The sequence below is a fragment of the Alligator sinensis genome, unplaced genomic scaffold, assembly GCF_000455745.1.
Source record: "Alligator sinensis unplaced genomic scaffold, ASM45574v1 scaffold132_1, whole genome shotgun sequence".
Taxonomy (NCBI): domain Eukaryota; kingdom Metazoa; phylum Chordata; order Crocodylia; family Alligatoridae; genus Alligator; species Alligator sinensis.
This window is the reverse complement of record NW_005842776.1, coordinates 13,739-25,760: the sequence shown is the minus strand read 5'-3', so window position 1 is coordinate 25,760 and position 12,022 is coordinate 13,739. Positions and strand designations below refer to the sequence as shown.

Below are 12,022 nucleotides of genomic sequence, written 5' to 3'. Positions count from 1 at the left end.
CATTTGGTGTCCTGGCGGGACGCGAGGGCGGTATGGTGGAGGGTCCTGCGGACGAGCGTGTAGAGCTGGCGCCGGTGGGCCGACGAAAAGCGGACCGGTGTGGTGTCCCCCAGCCTGCAGCAGTGGTGAGGGGCGGAGTGCAAAGGAGGTGGTGGTGGCCAGGGTCTCATCCAGCTGTAGCCCCAGTGCCAGTTTCTTGTGGACCAGGAAGCCACAGTCCCCTTCTGGCCACTTGCACCCTGGTGACACCCCCTGGGGCTCTCCCCATGTGCCCCCATCCCCAAAAGGGCCAGCAGGCAGCCCCACACAGCTTACCCTGGAAACCAAGCCTCATCCAGCCAGACCCACTCCACCTCATTGCCCAAGTCCAGCCACCGCTCTTGGAAGCAGATCTAGCACAGTGTCCGTGTGGGCGAGGCAGCTCTGGGGGACAGAGTGATGGCTTTGAAATTGTCCAGGGACCGGCCCAGAGCAGCAGGGCCACAGCTACTGTGGCATGAGGCAGGACACAGGATCCATTACATCTTCCTGGGGTTGCTGGGGTGGATCGTCCAGCACCACTGGAAATGGGGGAGGCACCGCTCCCACCAGCACTGCCAGCAAGTAGCTCTTTAGGGACAGGAAGGGGCTGGGGAGGAACAAGATCCTCCCCCCCCAGCCCTTCCTGCCCCCACTGCAGCCTTGGGACAAGCCTAACCACAGGTTCCCAAGTCTGACAAGACCCTCTTCCCAGGACCCTTTATGGCTGGTCCCAACAGGAGCATTGGCACAGCCCTGTCCCCAGCCCTGGCCTGGGCTGCAGGGAAGGTGCTGAGTGTATCAGAATAGGCAAGTGTGCACAGTGTGTCCAGCCCTGCCTGCGTTGACACCCTGTGGCAGCTCCTGCACTGAGCCATTCCCTTCATAGAGTTCATAGATTTCATAGACATCAGGGCTGGAAGGGACCTCGAAGATCATCGAGTCCAGCCCCCCGCCCAAAGGGCAGGAAGTCAGCTGGGGTCACAGGATCCCAGCAAGATAAGCATCCAAACATCTCTTGAATGAGTCCAGGGTAGGTGTCTGCACCACTTATGGAGGGAGTCTATTCCAGGCCTTGGGGGCTTGGACAGTAAAGACATTTTTCCTTATGTCCAGCCTAAAATGGTCTTGGAGGAGTTTATGACCGCTGGTCCTTGTTTTTCCTTGGGGCGCTCTGGTGAACAGACGTTCCCCCAGATCCTGGTGCACACCCCTTACGTACTTATAGGCTGCCACCAGGTCCCCCCTGACCCTGCACTTTTCCAGACTGAAGAGTCCTATGGCTCTCATCCTCTCTTCATAAGTCCTATTCTCTTGCCCTCTGATCATGTGCACGGCTCTCCTCTGGACTTTCTCAAGCTTCTCAACATCCTACTTGAATTGTGGAGCCCAGAACTGGATGCACTACTGCAGCTGTGGCCTCACCCGGGCTGAGTGCAGTGGGAGGATGGCATCCCGAGATTTACTTGAGTAGCATCTATGGATGAAAGCCAGAGTTTGGTTTGCTTTACCAGCTGCGACATCGCATTGGTGACTCATGTTCATTTTGTGGTCAACCATGACCCTCAAGCACCACTGAGCCTATAAGCATGCTGCAGGGTTTTGTTGTTTTTTCCCCCTGAGGTGGAGTACCTTGCATTGATCAGTATTGAACATCATCAGGTTTGTAACCACCCACTTACTAAGCTTATCCAAGTCAGCCTGGATCACTAGCCTGTCCTCGGGTGTGGACACTATGCCCCAAAGTTAGTGTCATCAGCAAACTTGGCCAGTGCACTTCTGACACCAATGTCCACATCGTTGATAAAGATGTTGAAGAGAACCCGTCCAAAGGCAGAGCCTTGGGGGACGGCACTGGTCACGGGGCGCCATAATGATTTGCTACCATTGACTACTACTCTCTGCATCTGACCTTGGGGCAAATTTCCCAGCCATTAGACTGTGGTGTAGCTGAGGCCGCAGTTGGCCGTTTTTTCATGAGGAGATCATGGGACACCAGGTTGAAGGCTTTTTTTAAATCCAGATGTATGGTATCAATCTCTTCTCCCTTGTCCAGGTGATATGTCACCTCATCATAGAAGGAGATGAGATTGGTCAGGCAAGACCTACCCACGACAAACCTGTGCTGGCTTTCCCTGAAGATGTTGCCCTCAGCCAGCTTATCCAGAAGGGTCTCTGATAATTTCCTCCAGAATCTTACCAGGGATTGAGGTCAAGCTGATTGGCCTGTAATTCCCGGGATGTACTTTCTGCCCTTTCTTGAAGACGGCTACCACATTGGCAGTACCACTTCACTGTACCCAACCACCTACTGGGCTCCGAGTGTCTCCCTGGGGTGCCTAACATCTGGCTGACTCCCTTCCTGGGGCACACCTGCAAGCCTGGGGGTACCGCCGCCACCACCCAGGAATCTCGGTCTGTCTACAGCCCTGTGCCCCGTGAGATACTCAGGCCTTGTAGACCTCGAGGGTGCTCGACTCACTGCAAGAACTTGGGTGCTTTCTTTAGTCTGCAGCCCATGTAGTGGTCTCCCTTAGTCAGCCAAACCAAGGGGACACAAAGGCATGTCTCTTATGCTTCTCCCAATGAATCCACCATGCTGGGTACAGAGGAGAACTTTATTGGATACCAAAAGGAGGCTAGGGGGTGGATTCAGGATTGTGAGGAGTCACAGAATAACCTTAGAGGAAACAGTGTGGATCGGTAGCCATTGGTTATGCATGTGCTGTACCGCTAGCTGTATATCTTAGATTCACAGACATTAGGGCTGGAAGGGACCTCAGAAGATCATCGAGTCCAGCCCCCCGCCCCAGATAGGTTTCAAGTAGCTTTTTCACAAGTATCATCCAGATGCTGGTTGAGCTTTCCTCTGGAGGCAGGCAGTTCATTGTGTGTCCAGTTACCAGACAGAGAGGGAGAAAGCGGCAGCGTTCGGCTGTTCAGCTGCTCCCCCCAGCCCCCCAGAGCCCATGGCTCCTGCATGGGAGCCTCTCCTCACATTCCAGAATGGCTCCCCCCGCTTCCTCATGGGGACCCCTTTTATCCCCTGTCCTGACCTCATGACTAAGGCCCCACCAGAAGCAGCCCCATTGGCTGAAGATCGGTGCCTCCAGATGACATCACCTTTCCAGGTGAGGAAATTAGTCTCATGACCTGCGTGGAGGGGAACTGACAAAAGGAGGAGCAGGTCCCCCCTCCCTCAGGAATACTTCCAGCTCAGGTTATAACTCAGGGTTACCTGAAACAGATGGGGGGGGTGCCCACCACAGTGACCATGTGGTTATTACATTTAGATTAGATATCAGATATCAAATTGGCAGACAGGTGAAGAGACAATGGCAAGGAGAAACATAAAGAAGGGTCTGGGAAGATGCTGGGAGGGCATTCTGCCACAGACACACATCCCAGCACCTCTCTGCAGCCATCACCCAGCTCCACTGTTGGTGGCAAAGGAAATTCGGATCCTTACAGCAACCAGGGAGGCAGAAGCACTTCTTTTGGGGCCATGTGGTCACCAGAAAAGCCCAGAGCCTGGGGCAAGCAACACATACCCGTTCTGCCCTGCAGCCTGGGCACAGCAAGCAGAGCCACCCCTCAGCCCTGGGCAGGGCAGCCCCTCCATCCCCTGCCTCCTCCATCTTCTGATCTCAGCCCCTGCAGTCCTGTTTCACACGGAGCCAGCTGTGCAGCCCTGGGAGCTCTCTGCATCCCTGAGCAGGGCAGGGGATGCCCCCACACTCACCTCTGCGCTGCTGGGACCCATTCCTGACTGGCCTCTCTCTCACTGGGCCCAGCTGGAGGGTATTGTGGGTGCTATCAACCGGGTATGGTGCTGGGGTGCTGCGACACATGGTCGGGCTCAGGACAGACACGGTAGGAGCGCTGGCTCCTACATCCTCGCTGTGCCAGGGGCTAATGTTTTATCCCAGGAGAGAACCACATCTTGGCAAACAGCACACTGCCACCCATCCCAGCAGTGGGGTAAGGAACAACTCTCCATGCAAGTGGCTCTGCTGTGTGAGGCTGCTACAGCAAAGACGGAAAGTGTTGGTTCATCAGTCAGAAGCAGAACTTGCCTTGACCACAGGTGGGGTGGCGAAGGCCAAGACATAGCCCTGCAGAGGCTGTGCCCCTCACTTCCCTGCTCAACAGAGACTTTCTTACCTGACTGAACATTAGACTTCAGGTCACGGTGCAGAATTCATAGACACTTCAACAAGAAGTCTGTGCTCTGAAGAGAGCATTTATTGAGCACAGCAGTCTGCACTGCAAGCCCACAACTAAGAACAACAGGAAACTTCCCCTAAGCTGAAACACAGCCCAGTGAGACGTGATGACAATAAGCACAACTTCATCTGATTGGAAATGTAATAGAAGAAGCCACAAAGAGAACAGAAAGCCTCACATAAGTCTCCCATCATCCCCAGGGCAGAGCATCACCTTACACCCAGGGTTTCGGAGAGTCCTTCTGGGGGATGCACAGGTCGTCTTAAGCATTGGAGTGGAGACCCCACAGGCCTCCTCTCTGCCTGGGTTGTTACAGGTAGATCTGCACCGCCTTCTCCCCCTTGGGTGTCTGGACCCTCGTCCCATATTGCATTACTCTCACCTATAGCACAACATGACTCTCCTGCACTCAGTGTCTTTGTCTTTTCTCGGGCACTCCAGTCTCACCTTTTTCACCTTCTGTTTTGAAATGGAAATTGTTCTCTGCTTTCCTTGGTTCCCCCCAACCCAAGCAGCCTGGGACCCTGCCCTATTTCCTTAGCTCTGTCTCCAACACACATGTGATGATTGTGCCAGGTCTTTGCCGACAACTGATGCCCCTTATTTTCTAAAGACGTTCCCAGTCCCCTGGTGAATCTGGCTGCACTCTCAGCTCCCACTACATCTGCTGGCCATGAGCTCCATGTGTTAACGACACTCTGGGGAAAAAGCACTTCCCTTTGTCAGTTTAAACTTACTGCCTGCTGGTTTCATTCAGTGGACCTAGTTCCTGCCTGGTGAGAAAGAGTCAGTAATAAATCCTTGGTAACTTCCGCTGACCCCTAAAGTACGTTGCGGTTGATCTGGTCTCTGTTGCCTGCAGGATTGAGCTGGGGCTGAAGCTGCTATGGCTGCAACCCACAGGAAGGGCCTTTTGAGGCCAAAATGTCATCTGTCCTCTTGCCCAGCTCTGGACTTGGTCCACAATGAGAGATCACCTCACAAATCCCCGTGCTAGACAGCATCTGATGGGTTTGCATGAGATCAGGTCAGCAGGGCCCCAGGAACTTCACCAAAGGGCTGGGCAGAGGGGACCGCCGGGGCCTTAGCGATGACATTGACCAAGTCGTGGGACACGGGGGGGGGTTCAGAGCACCAGAGATGGGGAATGTGGGGTTCCTCCCTGGAATAAACAACAGGGGATCTGGGAAATTATAGATCGATCTCCCTCAGACCCCAGGAAGTTATTGGAGCAGATGCTAAGAAAGTCTGTTTGCAAATATGTGGAGGAGGAAAGTCTGGTCCATTGTCCAACAAGCTTGATCTGCTATGATTGTGGGAGGGGTGGGGGTGGGGGATGAAGGGCCTGCTGTGGGTGTCATGTGTCTGCATTTCAGCAAGGCTTTGCACAAGGTCCTGCACGACCTCCTCATAAACCAAGTGCATACGTGTGCACAGAGGTACTATATGGTGGGGAGACACCTGCCTCCATCACTAGCAGCAAAGGGGTTGGTCATTCTGACCCAGTCCATGTCAGGATGGCAGCAGACTTGGAGCAGAGCCCCACAGGGGTCTGTCCTGGGCCTGAAGCTGCTCACTGTGTCCATTCATGGTCTGGACGCCAGCACAGAAAGCTTCTGGAGAAAGTTACGGGCAGCACAATGCTGGAAAGGGTGGTGAACAAACTGGAGGATGTGAACGCAGCACAGATGGATCTCAACAGCCTGGAAAGCCATGATGGAGCTGACAGGATGTAGCTCAGAGTGGACAAGTGCAAGGTGCTGTCCTTGGGAGGAAGGATCATGGACACAGGCATAGAGTGGGTGAGACACGGCTGAAGCCAGTGATACAAAAAAGGACCTGGGTGTCTCCAGAGGTGCCAGACCCAAGAGGAGTCTGCAGTGTGCTGCAGCTGTAGGAAGACGCCCGCGTGGGTCTGGGCTGTGGGACGGGCAGGATGAAGGTGCCATAGGCGGGAGGAGGCTGGGCAAGGGCAGCCAGGCTGGGGCAGGGCTGGAGAGCATGCAATGCTGCATGCTGGGAGCACGGAGTGAAGTGCTCCAGGTGCGGCCGTGCTGGAGCGGTGGGAGCTTCAAGGCAAGGGGCAGGGTGAGCTGGGGCTGCGGAGAGCCAGAGCCCAGCCCCTCTCCTCCGGCCACGCTCCTGCGTGGGGGCGCAGGGCTCCTGCTGCCAGGGGAGGAGAAGGGCACACGAGTCCCTGGGCACCAGGGTGCAGCGAGGGCACCCAGTGCAGGTTCACACGCTCGTACTCATGGAGCCTCCTGTCTTCATACCTCAGGGACGGTCACTGTGGTTCCCCGGGGCAGCTGGGCGGCTTCTCACACACCCACTGGAACTGCTCGTTATTCAAACCTCCTGCCTCTATGCTTCCCCCTTTAATCACTCCATAAGAACCATCACCTTCAGGAGTCGAAGTGCTGCAATGACAGAGGCCATGTCAGGGCCCCCAGGCCATCCCAGCCCCCACAAGGTCCCACCCGTCTGGCTGCAGCCAGGACCCAGGCCCCGTTCTGGCCAGTCTGACTCCTGCAGCCCCTTGCCTGGGCAACAGCCTTCCTCCCCCATCCCACACGGTCAGTGAGCAGCCCCTTGCTCCTGTCCTGGTCAGCCTGAGCTCAGCCCAGCCCTTACAGGCAGCTCCTGGCACAGGTGCAGCCTGGGATCAAGGCTCCTGGCAGCCTCCCCTGCCCACACTGCACTGATCCTGTCCTCCCACCCCACGCAGACCCCTCTCCCCACAGGACACGTTTGCCAGGAGCTGAATGGGGCTGCCAGGCCAAGGAACCAGAGTGCAGCTCACTGTGCATATGGCGTCTCATCGATCCAAATCCATCTCTGGTCAAAACACAACCCGATCCAGTACGAGGTGTCCGTGTTGGTGAGGAAGGTCTGGAGAGGGAGCAACCGCTCAGAAACAGCCCCAGACCTGGGCCAGAGACAAAGGACATGGGGCAGCGGGGGCCATGGGGCCTGTCTGGATATGGGAAGCAGGAGGGGAGCAAGGAGGGCACAGCCGTCAGTGGCACCAGTCCGCCAAGCCGCTGCAACTGCCCCCAGGAAGTTGCACATATGGAAGGCACCTGCATCCGCTCCAGCTGCTCCCGGCCCCAGCCCCTTGCAGAGGCCACTGCTGACTGGGTTCAGAAGTGGCAGAGATGGGAAAATGTGGCATCCAGTGTAGCACCAACCCCCCAGCATGCTTTGGCTGTGCCCAGACCCAGGGCAATGTCCCCAGGGAGGCTGTCCTGCCCTGCCCTGCCCTGCCCCCAGCATCTCACTGCCGGGCAGATTTTCTGATCACCACCTTCCCACAGCCCCGTACCAGCATGGCCGTGCGGTCCCAGTCCCAGGTGATGAGGAGTTTGGAGGATTCCTGTTCACACCACTTTTTACTGTCCTTCCAGGTCTTCTTCTCCTTGGAGAGGAACAGGCACTTCCCGCGGTGCAGCACCCAGGTCTCCGGGCAGCAGTCTGCGCACAGGTAGCCACTCACACCCGCACCGCTATCAGGGCCAGTGCCCAGGCCACAGGGAGCAAGATACGGGGGGAGGAAGGTCTGGGGAAACCAGGTCAGGACACCGGGGTTCCCTCCCACCGCGATGCCCGTGCCTTGTCCCTGCGGGTCATGGGCGCAGTGCTGCCAGGTGTGGAAGGGCTGTTCTGTCTGAACAGTCAGCTCTGGGGGTGCCCTGCTTCCCACCCTTCCCCACCCTGGGGTACCTGTGGCCTTGCAGGGAAATGCACTGGCCTGGGCTCCTGCAGATTCCTTCAGCTGCTGAGATAGGAGCTGGGCTTGCTTTTGCAGCCACAGCAGTTGCTCCTGGGCCTGCTGAAGTGCTGCCCTGGCCTCCTGCAGATCCATGTCCCTCCAGTGCAGAAACCTCTGGCAGCTGTTCCCCTCCTGCCGTGCCTGTGACAGCTTCACTTGGGCCTGTTTCAGACCCGCCTCAGCCTTCTGCAGCTCCATGCTGCGGCTGTGCAGCTCCTTCTGGCAGTGGCTCCCCCCTCCTCTGGTCTTTGCCAGTTGCTCTTGGGACTGCAGCAGTGCCGTGATCACCTGCCAGTCTGTGGGTATGGGGCCATCAGTGCCAGGGGCAGGGCCTGGCTCTCCCAGCTGGGTGCAGTGGCTGCGGCAGGGGAGGATCCCCTGTGCTCACACCTCCAACCAACCCCCTGGGACCATGGGGATGGTGCAGCTGGTGGGAGTGTCCCAAGCCAGCACTAGGGCATGGCCATGGGCTGGCAGGAGCTGGGCAGGTGCCTGCAGGCAGTCAGGCACCAGGGCACCAGCCAGGCACTGCATCTCCCCAGACCCCCCCCACCAGCTACATATCACCGCTGGGAACATCTGCAAAGTCACTACAGGTCCTCCTTAGCTGAGGGACCCGCTCCCATCCACCCAATTGCCTTGCCTCTGTGTGTGTGTGTGTGTGTGTGTGTGGGGGGGGGTCACACACCTGTCCCCAGGCCCAGGCATCCCGTGTCCCCCCACGCCTGCCCATCTGAGCTTCCTGCCAGCCCAGCAGGGCCCTACTCACAGCGGACCCCCAGGGCGATGGAGGTGGCCAGCAGGACCAGGAAAGCTGCTAGCAGGACCAGGAGCAGGGGCTGCATGTTCCACTGGTGCTCTGCAAGACACGAGACACTGTGGAACAAGCCCCCACACCTCCAGCCTTGACCACAGGCAGGGGAAGCCAAGCATGCCAGATATCGGGGCACAGACCTGCCCTTGGTTCCAGTAGCCATGGCCCTGCCCTCCCAGCACAGACAGGTCTGGCCCTCACTGGACAGGGAGGTGGGGAGGCAACAGCATCTGGGAGGCTGTGCTGGGTCAGCCCAGGCCTGGGAAACCCACCCCCCCACGCCCCGGCTACCCGGCCCCCAGCACTGCAAGCGAGCAGCTCTGCAAAGACTGGAAGGGGCTGGGGAGTAACAAGATCCTCCCCCCACACCCGTCCCAGCCCTTCCTCCCCCAGTGCTGCTTTAGGCTGAGCCTGAGCACAGGGGAAAGACCCTCTAACCAGGACCCCGTGGGGTCTGTCCCAGCAGGAGCATTGGCACAGCCCTGTCCCCAGCCATGGCATGGGCTCCAGGGAAGGTGACAGCATTGGACACAGGAAGATGCTGTCTAGGAACAGACGCACGAGTGTGTCTGAACATGCAAGTGTGCATGGTGCCTCCGGCCCTGCCTGCACTCACACCAACACAGTTTAGCAACCCCTTTCTGCAGACAGCACCCTGCAGCACTTGGGGAGGGAGGACACTGCTTACTGGCCTGTGGGGCCACAAGCAAAGCCCTGGAGCTAGGGCAGCCATGCACCCCACTCTGCCCTGCAGTCTGGGGACAACAAGCAGAGGCACCCCTCAGCCCTGGGGCAGGACAGCCCCTGCATCCCGTTTCACCCCCGAGCCAGCTGTGCACCCCTGGGAGCTCTCTCCATCCCTGCTGGGGAGCCCTGGGCAGGGCAGGGGATGCCCTTGCACTCACCTTTGTGCTGCTGGGCACCATGCCCGGCCCGCCACTTGCCCACCGGGCCCATCTGGAGGGTCTCGTAGTTGTCGTTGGCCTCACCTGGCGATCGGGGTGGGGGGTGCAGACACAGGTCATCACGGCTGGTCAGGGTGCGGGGCTCAGGCAAAATCAGATGGGGGAGGGGTGCTGGCTCCTACCTGCCCCCTGCCCCCTGCTCTGTCTCAGGGGGGTCTTGGGGTACTGCAGGGTCTCGTACATCCCGGTGGTGGGGCACAGAGCGGCTTACAGTGCAGGCAGCTCTGCTGTGTAGGGCTCCTGGAGTGAGTGTGGGAAGTACTCAGGTAGTCACTAAAAGCAGAAGTGGCCTGTACCGCAGGCTGAGGTGACGAAGCTTGGCGGGATGCGGGACCATGGCCCTGCCATTGGCTCCAACAGCCACGGCCCCACCCTCCCTTGCACACAGAGGCCTGGGGGGGGGGTGGAGGGCTGACCAGGGAGCAGGGGGGCCAAAAGTGTTCCGGAGGTTGTGCTGGGTGAGCCCAGGCCCAGTAAACTTCAGGCAGGGCTGAGGCTGCCCCAGCATGGTGGGGAGGGGGATGGAGGGACACTCTCTCTGAGACCTCTGTGAGTCGCCTAAAGTTCAGGCTTGGGGCAGGGTGAGCCCACGACCCCTTGGGCACCAAGACTGGAGCTCCAGGGCACAGCTCTCCCCCCTGTCCCTCTGCTGACTCCAGCCCCAGGGAGCTCCAACCTCTGATCCGGTGGGCTTTGTCCTCCCAGGACCCTTCCCGATGTCAGATCTGCCCCCATCACTGCTTATGGGTGCCTGGGGATAGAGCAGCCTCCCAGCCATGCACAGAAGCAAGACAGGAGTCCACACAAGCAGACCCCTTGCTCCACCATCTACACTGTCCAGTCCATGGGCCACATCTCTGCACACATGGTCACTACAGCGTCAGAGGGTCTGTAGCAGCGCTGGAGTCCCACTGAAGTGCTGATGCTCCAGGAAAGGTGTGAAACCCCCATGGTGGGCAGCTGAGCAGCTGTCTGCTTTCTTGGTGTTCAGCTGAGGCTTCTGCTGCTACGTCCCCAGCCTGAAGGGAAGGCACTTTCTGCCCAAAAGTGCCTCGGACCACTGCCCCAGGGATGCACCAGCAGAGCTGGTCCACCACAAAGGCTTTCCAAGCAATAATGTCACCATAAAACCTTTGCTGGACACTTGCGATGGGGCTGAGTGAATTCAGGGCAGCACAGCCTGATGAACTCTGCCCCAGGGGCTGCACAAATTGGCAGAGGAGACCTCAAAGGTCCAGGTGATTTACCAAGTCCTGGAAGATGGGCAAGTGGCAATGACTCAGGTGAGGGAACACCTTGAAAGGTTAGATGTCCGTAAGTCTGCAGGCCCGGATGGAATGCACCCAAGGGTCTTGAAGGAGTTGTCAGACATCATAGCATGCCCTATGCTGAAGATATCTGAGAACTTGTGACACTTGGGTGAGGAACCAGAAGATTGAAAAAGAGCCAACGTGGTCCCAATCTTCAAAAAAGGAAGGAAAGATGATCAAGGGACTAACAGGCCAATCAGTCTGATGTCCATCCCTAGAAAGATCCTGGAGAAAATCATCAAGGGATCCATCAACAGCAGGGTAATGGAAGGCAGCCTTCTGAACGCCAGCCAACATGGCTTTGTCGCTGGAAGGTTTTGCCTAACCAACCTTGTTTCCTTCTATGGCCAGGTGACACATTGCCTCCGCAAGGGAGATGAGTTTGATGTCATATATCTGGATTTCAGAAAGCCTTCGACTTGGTCTCCCATGATGTCCTAATGACTCAGCTGGGGAGCTGTGGCGTCAACTGTTTCATGGTCCAGTGGCTGGGGAACTGGCTCCAGGATCAGACCCAATGAGTACTCGTTGATGGAAGTGAATCAACATGGAGCAAGGTGACCAGTGGAGTTACTCAGGCCTCAGTACTCAGACCAGTACTCTTCAACATCTTCATTAAGGATCTGGATTCTGGCATCAGATGCAGACTCATAAAGTTTATGGACAACACTTAACTATGGGGGAAGGAGGCCACACTAGAAGACAGGCTGGGGGTACAGGCCAACCACGACATGCTCGCAAGGAGAGTGGACCAAAACCTGATGGCATTTAACATAGAGAAGTGCAGGGTGCTGCACCTTACGAGGAACAACCAGCATCATACTTATAGGCTCATCAGTGCTACACTCACTAGCACCATGTCTGAAAGAGACTTCAGGGTCTGGATTGACCACAAGATGAACATGAGCCCGCAATGTGA

General features: G+C 57.4%; 1 protein-coding gene across 1 annotated transcript; it reads right to left on the bottom strand.

Annotated features, from left to right (window-relative positions):
* Window positions 1-7,041: 7,041 nt before the first annotated feature.
* LOC106722853 (B-cell differentiation antigen CD72-like) lies at window positions 7,042-9,976 on the bottom strand. The gene is made up of 6 exons (XM_025216957.1): window positions 9,916-9,976; window positions 9,734-9,817; window positions 8,784-8,873; window positions 7,966-8,310; window positions 7,568-7,716; window positions 7,042-7,134 (listed from the first exon to the last, which is right to left on the bottom strand). The coding sequence occupies exons 1-6, from the start codon at window positions 9,974-9,976 to the stop codon at window positions 7,042-7,044; spliced, it is 822 nt and encodes a 273-aa protein (XP_025072742.1).
* Window positions 9,977-12,022: the final 2,046 nt, after the last annotated feature.